General features: G+C 44.6%; 2 protein-coding genes and 1 long non-coding RNA gene across 7 annotated transcripts in view; 1 reads left to right on the forward strand and 2 right to left on the reverse strand.

Annotated features, from left to right (window-relative positions):
- Nucleotides 1-574: 574 nt before the first annotated feature.
- Nucleotides 575-11,672, reverse strand: nrf1 (nuclear respiratory factor 1). 2 transcript variants are annotated; one of them, XM_077544412.1, is made up of 10 exons: nucleotides 10,334-11,672; nucleotides 10,105-10,249; nucleotides 9,624-9,738; nucleotides 9,420-9,546; nucleotides 8,521-8,661; nucleotides 5,137-5,295; nucleotides 4,736-5,053; nucleotides 4,512-4,669; nucleotides 3,671-3,792; nucleotides 575-1,327 (listed from the first exon to the last, which is right to left on the reverse strand). In XM_077544412.1, exons 1-10 carry the CDS (start codon nucleotides 10,400-10,402, stop codon nucleotides 1,167-1,169), a joined length of 1,515 nt encoding a protein of 504 aa, XP_077400538.1. In that variant the 5' UTR covers nucleotides 10,403-11,672; the 3' UTR covers nucleotides 575-1,166. The 2 variants fall into 2 exon arrangements, with proteins under 2 accessions (XP_077400538.1, XP_077400540.1); XM_077544414.1 differs by lacking the exons at nucleotides 9,420-9,546; nucleotides 9,624-9,738; nucleotides 10,105-10,249; nucleotides 10,334-11,672 and adding an exon at nucleotides 8,798-8,941.
- On the forward strand, nucleotides 1,194-1,739 carry LOC144035056 (uncharacterized). Its single transcript, XR_013288363.1, has 2 exons — nucleotides 1,194-1,344; nucleotides 1,423-1,739. It is a non-coding gene; the product is annotated as an uncharacterized LOC144035056 (long non-coding RNA).
- Nucleotides 11,673-13,720: 2,048 nt separating the features above from the next.
- The window catches only part of LOC144035201 (uncharacterized), a 56,079-nt gene continuing 52,276 nt past the window's right edge, over nucleotides 13,721-17,523 (reverse strand). For all 4 annotated transcript variants that reach the window (XM_077544721.1, XM_077544722.1, XM_077544720.1 and 1 more), the window contains 7 exons: nucleotides 17,116-17,460; nucleotides 16,424-16,563; nucleotides 15,984-16,233; nucleotides 15,031-15,155; nucleotides 14,704-14,965; nucleotides 14,530-14,633; nucleotides 13,721-14,361 (listed from right to left, as the gene is read on the reverse strand). In XM_077544721.1, coding sequence (XP_077400847.1) covers nucleotides 14,354-14,361; nucleotides 14,530-14,633; nucleotides 14,704-14,965; nucleotides 15,031-15,155; nucleotides 15,984-16,233; nucleotides 16,424-16,563; nucleotides 17,116-17,460 — 1,234 coding nt within the window. In that variant the 3' untranslated portion in view covers nucleotides 13,721-14,353. The remainder of the gene's footprint in view (nucleotides 14,362-14,529; nucleotides 14,634-14,703; nucleotides 14,966-15,030; nucleotides 15,156-15,983; nucleotides 16,234-16,423; nucleotides 16,564-17,115; nucleotides 17,461-17,523) is intronic.

Genomic DNA, 17,523 nt, shown 5'->3' on the forward strand with positions numbered 1-17,523 from the left:
ATTGTCTATTTAAGCAATTATTGTCAAAATGTGAGTACTATTTACAGGTATATAAAATGAACAAATGAAAATTTTGATGTGAAAAGATGTTGTATAGACACAATATGTTTTACTAACTGAATTGAAATATACTTCAAAAATATATGCGGAAATAGCGACATGATCTTTGTTTTTATTTAACAGCTGGTTTTGGGGGGTTTGCAGTCAAAAGTAAAATCCTAATAAGAGACGAACGAGGTCAGGTGAGTTCAGAAATGAGGGCGACTTTGAAGAACCAAAAAAAAGAAGAAACAACAACAACAATCACAGCGTTTGATCAAAAACAAACAAACGTCGCTTGCTGAGATGTTGCAGTTCATTGTTGGCTACGATCCCAATATTCAAATATGAACATTATTACAGCTGCAGAAAAATTATCAAAAGGAATTTGCTTTAACCTGAATCAAGCTAAATGTGAAGATGATTTTTTTATTTAACATGTGTAGTAAGATGTTTTTTTTTTTAAAGGACCATGTGGCGTATGATTTTTTCGAGACATATACAACAATGTATATAATGTTCAAGAAACAGAAAATATGAGTCAAGTCATTTTAATTCATCACACAACCCGCTGTCGAGTCATGATACAATCTGTACAACATACTACACGTCTATCCTGGCAGACAATTTACATACGGATAGTCGACAAAATGTCCAAAAGACGCAAACCAAATAGACAAAATGACAATACAGAAAAATGGATGGCACAAGAAAAAAGAAAAAAAAAGTTGTTTAAAAGCACCCAAACATTTCATGGCGTTTCAGAGTGACTTCAGACATAAAAGAAAGTCTGCTGAGGAGAAATCATCACACGCTTTCAACATGAAAAAAAAAACAATGAATATACCTGATGTACTTCCTGAGTACAATGATGTCATGAAAAGTAACATTTTATTGTCAAGTGGAGTTGACAGAAAGGAGGAAGAAAGGAGTGCCGGTGTCGGTGAAGCCTTTTGGTTCCTTTTCAGTGTTTCTTTATAAGAGCAAATAAATACCTAAACGAAAAAGAAAAGACTTTACAACGTAAACACAGCAAGCGTCGCGTGACGTGCGCTCCCTGCCTGCATATGTGTTTTGCGAAGACCAGATTTGGACCTGCGGCCTCTAAGCGTGTCTCTTCTCGCCCCTCACTGCTCCAGCGTGACCACCTCCACCGCTTGGCCGTCCAGCGTCATCGTGCTGTCTATGCGCGTGGCTACCGGCGCCATGGCCACCTGCACGGGCCTGTTGCCTTGCGCCAGGCTGGTCACCACCGTCTGGTACATGCTGACCGGGATCTGGACCAGACCTGGAACCAGGGCAAAGGTCCACAATTGATTTGCAACGCTCACACCGCTTCTTATGTCGTCCGGCGCCGTCACAAACGTTCATGTCTTCTTTCAGACCTCGCAACAATGGCGCCATTGAACATCCCCGCCCGCCCGCCCGCCGCTCTCCCCCAACACAGCTGTGAGCGCCTGCGGGGATTACCTCTGCCGTCACGTGGGCCTCAGTCCCGCCCCCCCGCGCCAGCCCCGCCCTCCAATCTGTCCGTGTCACCGAGCCAAGAAGCATCCGTAATTGTTTTCAAGTTGAAAACGGCTAATTGTGGGAGCCACTCCGGCTAAGTCCACTCGCCGGTGATTGGCGGCCTGCGAGGACGTTGGGCTCGGCCCCGCGGCGGAGTGGCCACTCCACCGCGCGGTCGCTAGGATGCTAAATGGGCCGCGCGCGTGTGTAAGCGAGCCAATCAGCGGGCGGCGCACTTCAAGTGGCGCCCTCCACTTCCCTGATTAGCTCCATAAGGTCAATAGCGGGCAGAAGGACGGGCCCCGCCCCACCCGCCCGTTTACTTTGCAACAAACGCCACTTTTTGTAGTCTTTGATCAAATTGGACGTGATGTGGCCGTGGAGGTCAAGGTGTGTGCGCGCACCTTCCTCCTCCTCCTCCTCCTCCTCCTCCTCCGAATGCTCAAGTTTCCGCGTTTGCGCCGATTGACGTCTGGTCCACATGATGAGACGTGGACTTGCAATGGAGTGCATCAAAGCTCTTTAGGAGGGATTGTGGGGGGTTCGAGGGAACCAGTGACAGCTTTATTTGATTGATTGACTTTAGTGTTGAAAGCTTATTTGTTGTATTGATCGATTGGTCATTGAAATCAAAAAAGTGAAGACTCGAGCAGTTTTTGAAATGCATTTCCTATTTTTCTTTTTTTTTTGCATGTGGCTGCAACTACAAGCAGTGACGGGAAGAATATTTTTTCATAAATGGAATAATCGAACTAATTGTTTTCCCTGGAACGTCGTCGTCGTTATTATTCGAGTAATGCGTTGCGTTACAATTGATTGATTCGTTGAAAGGCTCGAAATAAAGTCGGAAACGCTTGCGCCGAGTCGTGACTGTTTTCGCACCTCATCACAATTAAGGCTTACAGATTTGATGTGTGGTGACTTTTATTTTGTAGGCGCCGCAGAAAGCGCGTCACGACGTGTCAACTTACAAAATGAACTTGTTAGCATTTAGCAAGAGTTGAAGTCGTCAGAAAGATGGAAGACAAAAACCAAATAACATCAACCATATAGAAAGTTGTTTTTATTTTTTATTTCGCATTACTTTAATAATTGGCAGTGGTAGAACATATATGATATCTATCATTATAAAGTGAGATGTTTGTGTAACATAAATATTCACAAAAAAACACCCTTTATACCCTGGACGCAATTTGAATTTGTTATATATAAAAGTATCTCAAACTAAAAGCTTTCATATATAAAAACACCAAAATATTATCATACTTGAATAATAATAATAATCAGATGTGGCAAATCCAGGTCCAGAAAGTAAAAAGCCTGCCACAGTTTGGCTTTAGCTAACTAGCTAGCTAGCGCCCTAGCACTTAAACAAGCACCATGGAAGCTAGCTAGCTAGCTATGGCAGGCTTTTTACTTTCTGGACCTGGATTTGCCACATCTGATAATGATAATAATAATAATACACATATTATAAAAAACTAATCTAAATTTTGGGGGGAAGTAGTGAAAATAATTACGTTAACTGGTAACGAGTTACTTTTATTATGAAGTAATTCAATTACTGAGTTACTTTTTTGAGGAAAAATGTATATATACCTAATTAATTTGATGAATGATCGTTCTCAACACTGCTTTAGAGTGCCTCATTGTTTATGAAAAAGTGTCTCAAAAATGTTGTTAAATGACAGAGATTTTGAAACCGCATTTGACTTATTTGTAAGTTTCTCAGTTCTACAAAAAAGAGATTACGAATAGCAACAATTTGAGTGTTGAGACAATTGAATTGCACGGATGGCGGTCGCACAGCATTAAGAGAAAGACGAAGTGAGGCAACACGTTGCGCGCCATCTGTCACATCAGCACGGAGTAGATTAGCCTCGGAGGAGCCGGCGGAGGCCAGATTAGAACCGTCACACGCTAATTGCTTGCCACGTAAGACGGAATCACAATCAACACAATCCATGCGCATTTATTTTGCCTGGCGACGTCTTTTTGTATCATATGTAAGCTTTAAGCTAAGTTGAAATGTGTTTACGATGTGTGGGAGGGCAAAAACACTGAATACGAGTGCCCCCCCCAAGATGGCTGCCATCCACTGGTGTGTAAAACGAAAACCTACCTGTTGCGTCCTGCACCCCCGCCAGCGCCCCAACAGCGGCCGCCGTCTCGGCCAGCACGATCTGCCCCCCGCCTTGAAGCGTGGCCTCCGCCAGCGTGGCCACCGCGTGGGCCGCCGCCTCGCTGCGCACAAAACACAGGACACGCGGGTTCAAGTCGCACACAAAACGAGTTCAATCAGTCAACGTGGAATAAGCACACGTAAGGCTTACGTGTGCACAATTGGAGGTACATGCTGTCTGGTGGGGGGGTTATTTGGCAAATGTGTATGGGGGGGGCGGAAGGGGGGGGGGGGCATGAGTCTAAGAGGCTTTTCCAGTCTGGACTTAAGCAGAATCTGTCACAGCTCTCCCAAGGTGGCAGGTGCGTCTAACAAAGCCGTTTCGTGAAGCAGATCACGGCTGCCGGCGCCAACTGATGAAGACCAGCGAGAAAAAAAAACGAAATGTTTGGCAAGCTCGAGCAGGTCGAGGTCTCAGGTGGGCGCAGGTAACAAGCCCCACCGGGACAAAAGCCACTTGTGACGCCGTCACCTTGACGCTGGCCAACCTGCTGACATGCTCGCATCTTATTTATATTCGCACTCACATAAATAAATGCAAACATTGAAAAACGCTATTCAAAATATAAGACAGACTTAGGACCGCCCCCTCATTTGAATAACATTTTGTCCTGACAGAGCATCTGCAGTATGAAATAAATAAATGTGAGAGCAGAGCGTTTTTGTTTATTGATTAATATTTCATTGTATTCGTTTTTTTTAATCTCATTTTGTATTTATTGTTACTTCTATTTATTTATTGAATTATGGCTATTTTTTTTTTATTGCCTCCTTTCCTGACCTGTTGATGGCCATGGTGACGGTGGCTCCCGGCTGCATCTCGTGACTGGCGGCCACGGCGGCTTCCGCCAGCGACGCCACCGCTTGCGTGGCCTCGGAGGCCTGCGTGGTCTGGATGGTCATCTCGCCGCTCTGGAGCGTGGCCCAGTTCTGCTCCACCTAGGCAGTCACTTTCATCAGAACGCGGCCGCCGGCGTGTCAAACGGCGCCTTTGGTTGGGCGTACCTCGCCGTCCGCCACCGTGGAGTAGTTGACCTGCGCCACCGTCACGCCGGGCAGTTCGGAGGCGTCGGCCAGCGTGGCCACGGTGTGCCCCGTCCCCACCTGGATGAGCGACACGGTGCCGTCGGGGTTGTTGATGGTCTGCACCACCGTCTGCGAGGGCACCAGGTGAGCGATGCTGTGCGCGGCGGCGGCCAGGTGGTGGTGCTGCGCCGTGGTGGTGGTGATCTGCTGCTCCTCAAACGCGTACAGCAGATCCTCGCGGCCGTGCTGCTTGTAGCAGTTTTTCACGATGGTCCTTAGCGCCTGCGTCCACGACACCTTCAGCGAAAACAAAGTTTGGCTTTCAATTTGGACTCCTCGCCATCATCAAATCATGAAAAAACACGCCGATCCCATCTCACCCTCTGTTTTTGGTCCTCAGAGCGCACGTCACTGCGCACGTTGGCCCAGGGGATGTCTTCGGGCCACCAGATGGGTTTGCAGCTCTCCTTACCCCAGCCGGGCTTGCCTCGCCCCGTCGAGTACTTCAGCATTTCCGGGATGAAGGCTCGCAGCTGGGCCTGCAGCAGAGGAGAACAACGAGATGGGTGAGGATGACACGGACGCGCCCTTGAGGAGGAAAAAAAAAAAAGTCAAGTGAGTATTGATCAGATTATATGGCGGGGTTTTCGCAGCCTGCAAATAGAAACGGCCGCTCTAAAAAGGGAACGAGTCACAGACTAATCTATAAATGTGGCACCAGGCTGACATTGGCAAACACAGTTAAAGATTTTTGGAAAGTAAACTTTGTCACATAGATGGTTATTGGATGTCATTAGTGTAAAGAATGTATTTCATTTTGCAATAAATCTCAGTGGATTTTGCAGCTGGATGTCTCATAAAGCAAGTACAAGGTAGGCCAGGATTTATGTTGAAAAAATATGCTTATTTTATTTGTAACAAATTTCCTCTATTGCCGATTACTGCCCTTCAAACACTGGCCAAAACAATCAGCCAGTTATTTCCCCCTTAAAATGTTAATATCGAAGAAAGTCCAGGTTTCCGACGCTGTGAAAGTGCCCTGAACGCACCATTTTGCTTGTTTAGCATTAGCAACTAGCAAGTGTATAGCGTATGTTATTCTGGTTATTCTGTTGTCCCTAAGCGTCCTTTAAGCTGTTTAATGACACCCCAGTTGGAGTTAGCTGTAAAATTAAACACACGACGATAAGAATGACATCCAATGAATATTTAAATCCAAAACATGCTTCGTTTTTAAAACATCGCTAGCACAGCTCTAATGCTAAAAGTGAAGGGAGGATCCCATTCAAATGCTAGCAGGAAGATAGCATCCACTTCGGGAGTGTTTTTCCTTCAAATAAAAAATATTCACACACAAATGCTGTGGGAACACATACACACGTGTAAGATAACACTACGCAAGGGCACAAATTATTCCAATTGTGTGAAAAATTTGTTATTTTAATAGAATTCAATCGTAGTCCAGTCCAGTAACGTTCTTCTGTACTCACTTTAAATGTGCACGGCACCACACTGCCCCCAAGAGGTCAAAACGCAAAGAAACATTCAGTATTTGTTCTTCCTGTTTTTTTTCCAGTTGCTATTATTTTCATTAAAATTTGTTGATAAGGTCATACTATGGACTTGTCATTCAAAGCAAAGAATCTTAATAGTGAAAGTTTGTGCGTAAATGACACTCATTGAAAAGGAATTGGTTGGGTCGGAGATCATTTTATGCATTCAATATTTTCAAATAATTGGCAGATTAATCAGTATTTTTTTCTGCCAAAAATCGGTATTGGCATCGGCCTAAAAAAAAATGCATATCGGTCTGGCCCTACTCGGTGCGCAACGCATGAATCCTATTGGCAAGATCCAGTCAGTTGGGAACGGTCATGAAGGACATGGAGTGAATGTCATCCGTTATTGTACAGATTGCATTGTTGAGCCTACGAATGCGCTTGTTGGCTCGGCTAAGCCGTCCGTCGTCACGTCATCACTTCCCTAGCTTGGCAGGCTGGGGGTGCGCTTTAGTGCCAACGTCCTCAGTGTCCTGCTAATATGGGGGCATCGCCGCGCGGGCGGGGATTATATCGCCTGCCTTGACATCAGCGGCTAAATTTGAAATGAAATCCCTCATCAAGCAACAAGTCCAGATTTTCTTCTGTTTTGATGCTGGCAAGTGCCAGGTGTCTTAATGACAGTGGCACGGACGGTGTCTCGACCCCCCCACCCATGTTAATCCTCTATCCTCTCCATTTGCCGTGCCTTCTAAAATGTTGCCGGGTTCGCTTGGCTAACATGACTGGGGTTGTAATTACAGGCTCGGGCTCACCTGCCGCAGATACGCCGCGCATTCAAAACCGCTTGTGCTACAAAAACAACCTCCTTTAAGAAAGTGGGCCGTAATGTCATCCTTCTGCTCTGCCAGAACCACACAGCAGCCCATGAGGCTCACTCGCCGTCGGTCCCGGAGGGGGCGCCCGCCGCGCTGGCAACGGGGTGGAGGAGACGTCAGCAGCCCTGGGAGTGGCGCGTAAACAAGACGGGCTCCCTCGGGGGGGAGGGGGGGGGGGGGGGCGCAAATCAATGCAGGATTTTTAACTCATTCAATCTACCGTGTGCTCATTAACTACAAATGATGATTTTAGAAAAGTGCTGGCTAAACATGACACAATGGAATTTTCAATGCTGAATTGTAGGTATGTTGCCCACTGGCGCCCTCTGCAGGCTCAGGCGTGAATGTTCTAGTCAATAATGCACGACTCGTCAGGCCTGATTAAAGGAAATGAAGAGGTGAGCAACCCAAAATGTTGAAAGAGCCGTATAGGACAAAAAAAACAACAACAACTAAAAACTAATCTGTCTGGAGCTGCAAAAAATTAAAAGCCTTATAATGAATAAAAGTAAGCATATTTTTTTTTGAATCATAGATTCTGGCCTAAATTAGCTGACGATAAGAATGTCAAATTAGAATCGAACCTAGGCTTTGGTATGCAAATGTTTATTTTGAAGTACACCGCATGACCGTCATGAAGCCATCTTAACAGTGCGGGCATGAATGTTTGCTCCTTTTATTAATTGCAGAATTGCTTGCTGATTGGTGAGGCTGCCTGCCATTTACATGCCTGGCACCGCCACGACCTGAGAGAAACGTGTGCAAATCCTCGTTGGCAGAAATGTTTTTTACAGCGTAAAAAACTTGAATCATGTTTGTCCTCCTACAGAAACAATATTAAAACAAATAAATATATTTTTCCCACCATCTTTTTCCATTTTCATACATTTTTGAACGAAAAAAAACTCCAGGAAGCCACTAGGGCGGCGCTAACGAGCCGCATGTGGCCATGGGTTGCAGCTTTTTCATAGAAAACATCAGCATTTTTTGGAATGTTTTTATTTATGTATTATTTAATGGCCGTCAATTCTACTTCGATTTTTGCCGTCCCAGTCCTTCTCCCCCGTGACTAGCAAAGGGGGTCCACAGTAAACTTTAAAGTTGAAAAATCCCCATTCACCGCAAAATGGCAGAAAACGCTTAGTTGCGCTTGTCTTCCACTTCTCTCTACTATGTGAGTCGGATGAATTTTGGGGCAGACTTGCAATGACATGCAGGATAATAGTACCTGAAGAATATGTATAATCATTTTTGGTTTGACATTTCAAAAATGTTCACCCCCCCCACCCCAAATCCACACTTCCTGCTCCCTCTCTTTTTTCCCTCCAACTCCTGTTTGTTTGATGTCAATTCATGATTTCTACGACCGCGTCAAGTGGAGTCTCACCTGGGTCATTTTGTCCACAGAGACGGGGATGCCGTCGATGGTGAGGGGGGGCAGCTCCGACGCCAGTTCCCCTCCGGCGGGGGCGTGTTCGGCCAGGGCGTTCTCCAGGTCCTCCAGCATCATGCCCTTGTACTTCCTCACCTGGACGACGCAGAAAACCCACGTCGGCATCACATGAAAATCCAAGATTCCAAAAAATGTAAATACATATGTGGAAATAAATATACAATTACAATTAAATATATCAATTAATAAAAAAAAAACGCTCTGCTCTCACATGAACTTATTTCCTGCCGCAGACGCTTTGTCAGGATGAAATGTTATTCAAATGAGGGGGCGGTCCTAAGCGTGCCTTGGGTTGGACTCCGCCGTTGTAAACGGCCTTTCATTGGTCGAGTGAGCGTCTCGGCGAACATGGAAGTCTCGCCGGCTTGCATGGAGAGCTCCAGCAATGGACGACCATCTTCTCCACTGTCACCACATCTTGCGTCTTGAGTTGCTCAACAACAAGTCGTGGTTTTTATTGAATTTTATTTAAATATGTATTTTTGGATTTATTTCAACATGGATTTTTTACATTTATTTTGGAATCTTGTTTTTTTTTTTTTTTGCATTTTATTCATGGATATACATAATTGTTGTTGTTTTTATTTCCATTTATATTTATTTTTTGTATTTCACTTTGGAATGATATTTTTTATATCCATTTTTATTTTTACTTTAAATGTTGGCAATTTTGGTCCTCCATAGAAAAACAGCTGTGTCACAAATAACCAAACTATGGGTGAAAAAGTGCCATCTTTTTGGGGTGTTAAATGCAAAAGGTAAAAAGTAGAGGAAATGTAGTGAAATGAACCCAAGTGGTGTCGATCCCTTCCAACCCATTCCACACCACTCACCACATTCTCCAGTGGAGCAGCACCGAACACTTTGAAGATGGGGTTGGGTTTGTTGGGCGACATGCACAGCACGATGGCCTGCTGGCCCACGCGGGTCGTGTACTCGTCCAGGGTGGCCCTCAGCTTCCTGTCAACAAAACCTGCCTTCATTCCCGAACGCTCGCGCAGGTGGCTCGCGTTCCGTGTCGGGTGTTGACAGCTAACCTGAGGAGACGCGTCTGCTGCCTCTTGCGGATCGACGGGTTGGATTCAAAGATGTGGGGCCTCTTCCGTTTCTTGCCCGTCGCCACGGCGGCAGCTGCGGCCATGCCGACGGGACCTGGGAGGAAGCGATGGACAAGAAAGTAAGTGCAAATACAGTTGGAAGTTTTCCTAAAGCTCTCATACTGGAATTGGCAAATTGGATGAAATTGGAAGTAAACAGCGTCAGAGCCTTGCTGACATGGAATAACGCAATGGCTCCACCTGCTGGTCACTTTTAAGCATGACATCAATTTCAGGTTATATTTGTTGAACTGGACTTTCTTTTCACTTTCTCATGCTATAGAATTAAGAAAGAAAAAAAACTGTTCAAAGTTAAGCCATGAATGACAACAGGTTCATTCTACTTTCTGCCACAATCATAAGTTTAACTAATTATCTGTGATTTCAACATTTCGAATACTAATTAAATCCTGAACACAACCTGCGGCGGCCAGGTGGGCGGTGACCTCATCATTGCCGGCCGAGTTGAGGATGTCGGTGTCGTCGTAGGGATCGTCGTCCGGCGAGGAGGTGGAGTCCTCGTCAGCGCTCATCATGGACGCGTCGGTGAAGGTGGTCACGTGCACCTGAAACACGTCCAACTTGAGATGTTGAATCGGCTTCACTTGATGGATGGTTTTCTTCTCGTTCTTTTATTTAAAGCGCAATACCTGCTGACTGACGGCGCCGGCCTCGATGGTGGTCATGTGTTCTGTCTGGTGAACGGCGTGATCCTCCATGACTGACGCCTTGGTCTACACAGCTGGATCTGGGGTACAACAACGCCTGAAGAAGGACAAGGAGCCATTGAAGCATGATGTGAAACGGGAAATGGACTTTTTCAATCGAGCTTTGACGACACCATTTGGTTTCTGGGGAAACTTCTACTTCATTTTCTTTTACATGTACTTATGGAGCACTTTCAATGAATGGTTTGATCTAAAAAAAAATTCAAAATAAAACATTTTATAGCTGTAAATTCAGCATTATTTTATATTCCGCAGACTTGCATGTTGTGACTTTGGGGGAAGGCAAATGTGATGGAATTAGAGAAGTCTGCCTGACCCCAGTACTGTAACTTTTTGTTTGGGGTTTGACACATTTGCAAAGTGCTTGGACTCATTGTCAACACTTTGATTATGAACGCATTCGTTACAAGGAGTGAATAAACAGAACTTGAAAATACAATTGCTTTATATTTCGTGTACAATGTTGCCCTTCTCGCTCATCTACTAAGAAATTATTATAAACACGTTGTTTAATCCCGTGCAATTGTAGCGCAATAATCAATACGCCATCCAATGAGTAGCTCTTATTTACACTTTCCAGTATTCCAGCTCCTTGCAGCGCTTCACATTAGATGTATCTCATGTTTAGGATTTTGTTAGCGCAACAAATGGAGGCAAGCAAGCTAAATTGAGCTCCAAAATCAACCTCAACACATAGCAGGCTAACGTGCGGTTCTCCGAACTCGAGAACTGCAACTAAAAGTACGTAACGTCTTTTAACGACTTGCCGGTTAACTGATCACTCCTCCGTGGTGCTAAGCTAACCTCGCTAGCCCTGTCCTACATTTAGCTCGCCGGCTAGCTTGCTAACCACTTGGCGTTGCACACTTTGGTCACGTAAATAAATACCAACAGCCCACATCGCGATAGCGTTGTTATTCCATAACGCACGACCGCGTGTCCGTTGGCTGGAAAAGCCAGGAAAGCTATCGTAGCGCGAATTAGCCGAATTTAGCTTCGTTTAGCATCAATCCCGCGCAATAATAATGGCATTAAACCGCAGCTACAAGCTAGCAGCGGCCTCCCTGCTGTCTATCAACAGCTCAGTCTTTGAGCTTTTTTCCCCTTGCAACGATCAAACATTGAAGACAAAAAACGGTCTTTGCAGCTTTCGCGGCCACGCCGGCTGTCAACATCGCGACACGAGCATCGCTCGCCCTCAACGCTGCCGGGTTCGCGATGCGGCTGCGCCAGGGCTGAAATAGATGGAGATTGCGCGGTAGGGTACAAACCTCAGAGCGGCTGCGCTACTTCGGGCCTGCGCCGTACAGCTGGGATGGAGCCGAGCAACAATGGACGACAGCAACAGCCAGTGTGTGTGTGTGTGTGTGTGTGAGCGCCACTGCTTGGTGATGCGTTCAAGGGCTTCCCCCAGCCGCGCTGCACTCACACACAACAAGGAATACAAACACTGTGGAAATGTTTGCTTGGGATTCATTACTTCATTATTGAATCAACATATCTAGAATTTGTTTCAATAAATCCGACTCGTTTTAGGTTTTTAATAGGTCTTATGAAAAAATAAAGTAAATCCATCCATCCATTATCCGAACCGTTTATGATTGATTAAAATCTGTGGCTATTGGTGAAAAACGAAAATAATAATAAAAAATCTCTTTAAAAATGCAATCAAGATTAATAACATTTTTTTTTAAATTACATTTATACATCATTTTAAAAAAAATCAACCATTTAAAAAAGTTATTTGTAGTACTAATTGTCAATTATTTAATTTGATATACTGTAATAATAAAAGGAATACATTACTAAAAAGTAATTCTATTTATTTCAACTAATAATAAATATTGAACATATTTGTATGCTGGAGCGTACCACGTTCTCACGTCAAAACACGTTCACACACGCAAAATGAAAAAGACATTGCGAAAGGTACAGGACAGGTAGGTGCACGTTTGTTTTTGTTTATTTTATTCAAAGCAGTTCTGTACCCAAGCAAATCTTGTACGAATAGAATAGATTTGGACACATACTGTCATTATAGTTTTATGTGAGACTGGGGACGGTTTATTTTTATTGTCTTAAGAACAATGTGTGGCCATTGTCATAAAGTAACAGATTGTTTGCGAATGTGTATTTTTTTTATAAATTTACTTGCAATTGACATATGTTTTGTGAATTATTACTTTTGGTTTTGTATTTATATTGGTTTTACATGCTGAAATGTTTTGTGTACAGCGCATGTCATGAGCGCAGAGGAGAGAGAGGTGTAACCGAGTGAGCCTCGTTCGAGAAGAGAGTTAAATAAAAGAGACGTGTTTGAATCCTGTCCGGCCGTGTCTGGTTAATTTAGCAGGAAGACGCCAGAAAACATCAACTCGAAACTATTTGTAGCCCGCCTTTAACTCAGCCTCCAGAAACAGCAACAACATTTTAGAGTTGCAATAGCACAGGGGTTGAGGCTGGGTGAGTGGCGAGGGTCATTTAAAACGCACACACCGCAGACTTACTGTAAAGTATAACAATGCAGATTCACTGGAGATGTAATGGTGGCAAAAGTAAAATGTTCATCTTTAACACTTATAGGATTAAAAGTTACTTAGTTACTTTAAAATTCATCAATAATTTTTTCATGTATCGTTATTTAAACGAGCGATCGCTATCGCGCAGGCATAGACAGGAGTTTTGTTCTAGTGTAGTTGCCGTAGTTAGCGATCCAAGATGGCCGATCATCCGCGCATGCGCGTCACAGATCGCGCAGGGGTCACAAATAGCGCCTTGACAAAAGTCCTAATGTCTTCTAAGAAAAGTGTTCGTCAGTGTGGATTCGGAAATCCTTCCACTTGCCTGAATCAACCAATCAGTCATCCCAATCGGATTATCAAAAATTGCGCCCATTTACATAACCATGCCACTTTTATACCGTATATGTATCCAGCGCACAGTAGTACTTAAGGTATAATGCCGATATATAAAATGAACTTTGTAAGCCAGTCAATGATGGTATCATGACCGGATGGTTACAAGGACGCCAATTTGGGGGGGATTACGGGTTCGAATCTTACTTTCTGCTCCGTTAGAATTTTCCAATATTTATATTTTTGTAATTGGAGCTGAAGGTGAGACTCTTTTGAGGCGAAGTGTTATGCCACCTGGGGAATGAGAGATCATATTTGTCGTATTTTCAAAGATATTATCTACTCATTTGGCCACTGTTTGATGACTTGACCTATTATTTAGTATAGTTGTAGTTGCTCCAATTAGCCATAAGATGGCAGTATTCGCTCCATTTGTTTTTGTGAGTCAACGCCACAAGGTTCCCCCCCTCCATTAGGGTGCTTTATTTATAATGATCCTGCTGTACAAAAAGTGAAATTCCAACATGACAAATTACAGCAACACGTCTTGAATTAGACAAGCTTTTCACCAATGAAAAAAAAAAAGATATGCATGAACAGGTAAAACTTTGGAAAAAAAGCTGAAATAAATTAGCTACAAAACTTTGGATCACATACAGCAATGTTTTAAATAAATAGAACTCTGCTTAAGACGTCTGACGCAATTAAAAAAGGAGAATGCATCTCACTCTTGAGCACTTAAAATTGTATACAACCAAAGTGTATATAAAATGAAGTAGAAAGAGAACAGATTGGGCAAGTGAAGTGTCATCAAGTAGAAAAAAGATGGTGGACGTTTGTTTGGCAAAAACGTCAGTGGTTCCGCTAGGAAGACCAGCGTCATGTGAGGACACTCACATGTCCGCGTCCCTTCAGAGTGTTTTCGCTTGGGGGAAGAGGCCGGACTTGCCCAAATATGGCATCAGCGCCGACGAGGACGTCACAGTTTCTTCAGCGTGAAAATCTCCATTGGACATTCTTCTTCTTCTTCTTCTTCTTCTTCTTTGTGGCTCCAGGATTTGGCACGGCGGCAAATTGCCCTTTTATTTTAGGAGTCTGCAGCATAAAGAGAGGACTTTTTTTTTTAAACCTCACACTTCATTTGGGTGAAAAAAAAACAAAATCTTGTGTACGGGTAATTGTCTAACTTCCAACCGTAGCGAGAGAATGCATGTCAAATCTTTGTCATTGTTTCTGATTTTGCTTGTGGGCAAAATCCCTCACCTATGTCATCCGCCGCATCGTCGGGCTGCGGCTCGGACCCCAGGTACTTGTCGCCAAAGATCTTGACCAGCTGGTCGAAATACTTGCACTCCTGCTTGTCCCCTCTGCAAACACGACACGCAATCAGAGCCGTCTTGGGCCAAACAGGAAGTGAGGCGCGCGCCCGCCGCTTACTTCCTGCCGTCGAGGAACTGGCGGAAGCTGTACTTGAGCCTCTTGATTCGGGTCTGGCACTGCTCGGGCGTGCGCTGGTAGCCCTGGCTGGCCAGCGCGTCGGAGATCTGCATGAAGATGTGCCGGTTCTTGGTGCAGCCCTTCAGGTTCTCCTGCACGTCCTCGCTCCCCCACACGCTCAGCAGAACCTCCGTCTCGCCGTCGCTCCACGGGTGCTTGGAGTTGTCCGACAGCCACTGGTTGCCCGGGGAAACCACAAAATCTGGACGGGACACATTGCAATTGGAAAAACTCTTCTTGTTTCTTGTCTTCTTTTGTGGACGTCACCTCTGATGGGTTCGTATGCGCCGTTGTCGGGCTCGTCCGGCGCCGGAATGCCCACGATCGAGGCGTCGTTTTTTAAATCCCGACTGAAGATTTCCTCCATTTCGCGGAAGAATTTGAAGTCCTGCCTGTGGAGAAAAAAATGAAGTGGGCCTTTCCCTATGCTATATATCATAGCTGCTATGTGGAAAGCCTGATGTCGGTTTTAAGAAATAATACAAATTGTACGCTTTTGGGATGAAACTGAATACAAACATCCCAAAAACCTAAAAATAAAAAAAAGGGCATAAGTGTTTTTCCACATAGCAGCAATGTGATATGTGAGAAACACATATTTCCATTAAAATGTTTTTGTTTTTGGGATGAAAATGAATAAAGACATCCTAAAAACATAAAAATTAAAAAAATGGGGGGGGGGGGGGGGTTGTTGTGGACATCATCGCTGCCATGTGAAAAACACTTATGTCCATTATTTTTTATTTTATTTTGAACTTGAATACAGACATCCCAAAAATGTAAAAATAAAAATGTGCAAACATTTTTAAAAACGGGGCTTAAGTGTTTTTCACATAGCAGCGATGACACGATGTGAAAAACACTTACTTCCATTTAAATGAATTTTGATGTTTTTGGGATGAAAGTGAATACAGACATCCTAAAAACATTAAAAGAAAAAAAAAAGGGTGGTTGGACATCATCGCCTCTATGTGAAAAACATTTATGTCCATCTATATTTTTTTGGGATAGAATTGAATACAGACATCCCAAAAATGTGCCCAAAAATGGGGAAAAAAGCACGCAAGTGTTTTTTTCGCATAGCAGCGACGATCTACTTTTTCAGATGAAACCTCGACACTCGCTTCACGATACTTGGACTGCACTGCAATCCTCACTAAATGATTGTCGAGTGTCAACATGGACAAAAAGGTGGGCATTAAAGGTGCGTCAATACTGACTTTTCGTGGAGGAATCCGTATTTGAGGCGCTTGATGCGGGTGTAGCACTGCTCCGTGGTCCTGACGTAGCCTCGGTTGCTCATCCTCTCCGAGATGAACTCGAAGACGTGCCGGTTCTTCAGGCAGCCCCTCAGCGTCATCTGCACGTTGTCCTCCCCCCAGATCTCCAGCAACGTCAGAGTCTCTTGGTCCGACCACGGCGTCTTCTTATTGGGGTCCGGCATCAAGTGGCTGGTGGACGGCTGCTCAACTAAAAACAAAACAACAATATAGGCAGAATTATTCGTTTTTTTTCAAAAGACTCAAAAGATACTTTATAAGAATAAAGCTGACAAAAACTACAGAGTCAAAAGAAAAATATAAGCACAGCTTCAAAAAAAAAAATGGAGGAGCGTGGTGGACATTGGACCGAAAACGCATTTGGAGGCGTGTGGACCTACAGACATCCGAGTAGCTTTCTTCCAGGGGTGGCAAGGACAGAGATGCAGAAGAAGAAGTTTCAACATCGTTGAAAAGAGAATTGTCACCCAGCACCGGGGCCAGCAGGTTGAAGTAGCGGAAGGCTCCGGATCGGCCATTTCTGGAAAAAGTCAATCAAAAATCATTCTTTGGCTAAATGGGTTGATGCACTCTGTTACCGGTCGGGCCATTTTGTTTTCCAAAGTAAAAACAGATGTTTGCAAATGTCTTCATTTGATTAAACGCAGAAGATCATCTTCTTTCATGAAGACCTACAAAAACAACTGTTGTTGATATGCTGACGTCAGAGGATTTGGACAACTTAAAATTTGAAATAACTTAAAATACTTGTCGATTCATTTGATAATCGATTCATTTGGACATCTCTGGTGCCATCCAAATGATGGCAATACTTGACGAGCAGGAAACAAAAATGTAGAGTGGCGTGTTTACGCACGCAACGCGTCACGGCGATGAAACGGTACGTCATTATTTCCATCCTTTTTTCCGGCAATCACATACCTTTGATATTTGCACTTTTGATGTTGGGTGCGAATGAAGGAAAAGGAATGTTAAAGACTTTTGACTAATAACAACACTTTGGCAGAGATGTGATCATGTGCGGCTAAGAAAAGCAAGAACGCCGGCGCCGCCGCGTCTTTGCTTTCCTGACCTGCGGCTGTTGCAGTATCGTCTGTAGGTCTTCTTCAGCCGCTTGATTCTGGCCTGGCACTGCTCGGCGCTGCGGGCGTATCCCGCGCCGGCGAGCCTCTGGGCGATGTCCACGAAAATGTGTCCGTTGCGGATGCAGGTCTTCAGGTTGTGCTGCACGTCATCGGCGGCCCAAACCTCCACCAGCGCCTCCGTCTCCCGCTCGCTCCACGGCACGTTGAGCGGGTCAAGCGTCCCCGCGTCCTGCGCGTCTCCTCTTGGGTCGCAAGGGTCCAGCGCGACCTCCTCCGAGCCCAACACTTGCTCCAGCTGGTTGTAGAACTTGTCGTCGACTCGCCTTCCGCACCTAAAAGGAAGCAATGATCACGACCACGCCCCAAAGGACAACGAATTGGGCCGGCGTCCGCGC

The sequence above is a fragment of the Vanacampus margaritifer genome, chromosome 15 (assembly GCF_051991255.1).
Source record: "Vanacampus margaritifer isolate UIUO_Vmar chromosome 15, RoL_Vmar_1.0, whole genome shotgun sequence".
Lineage (NCBI taxonomy): Eukaryota > Metazoa > Chordata > Actinopteri > Syngnathiformes > Syngnathidae > Vanacampus > Vanacampus margaritifer.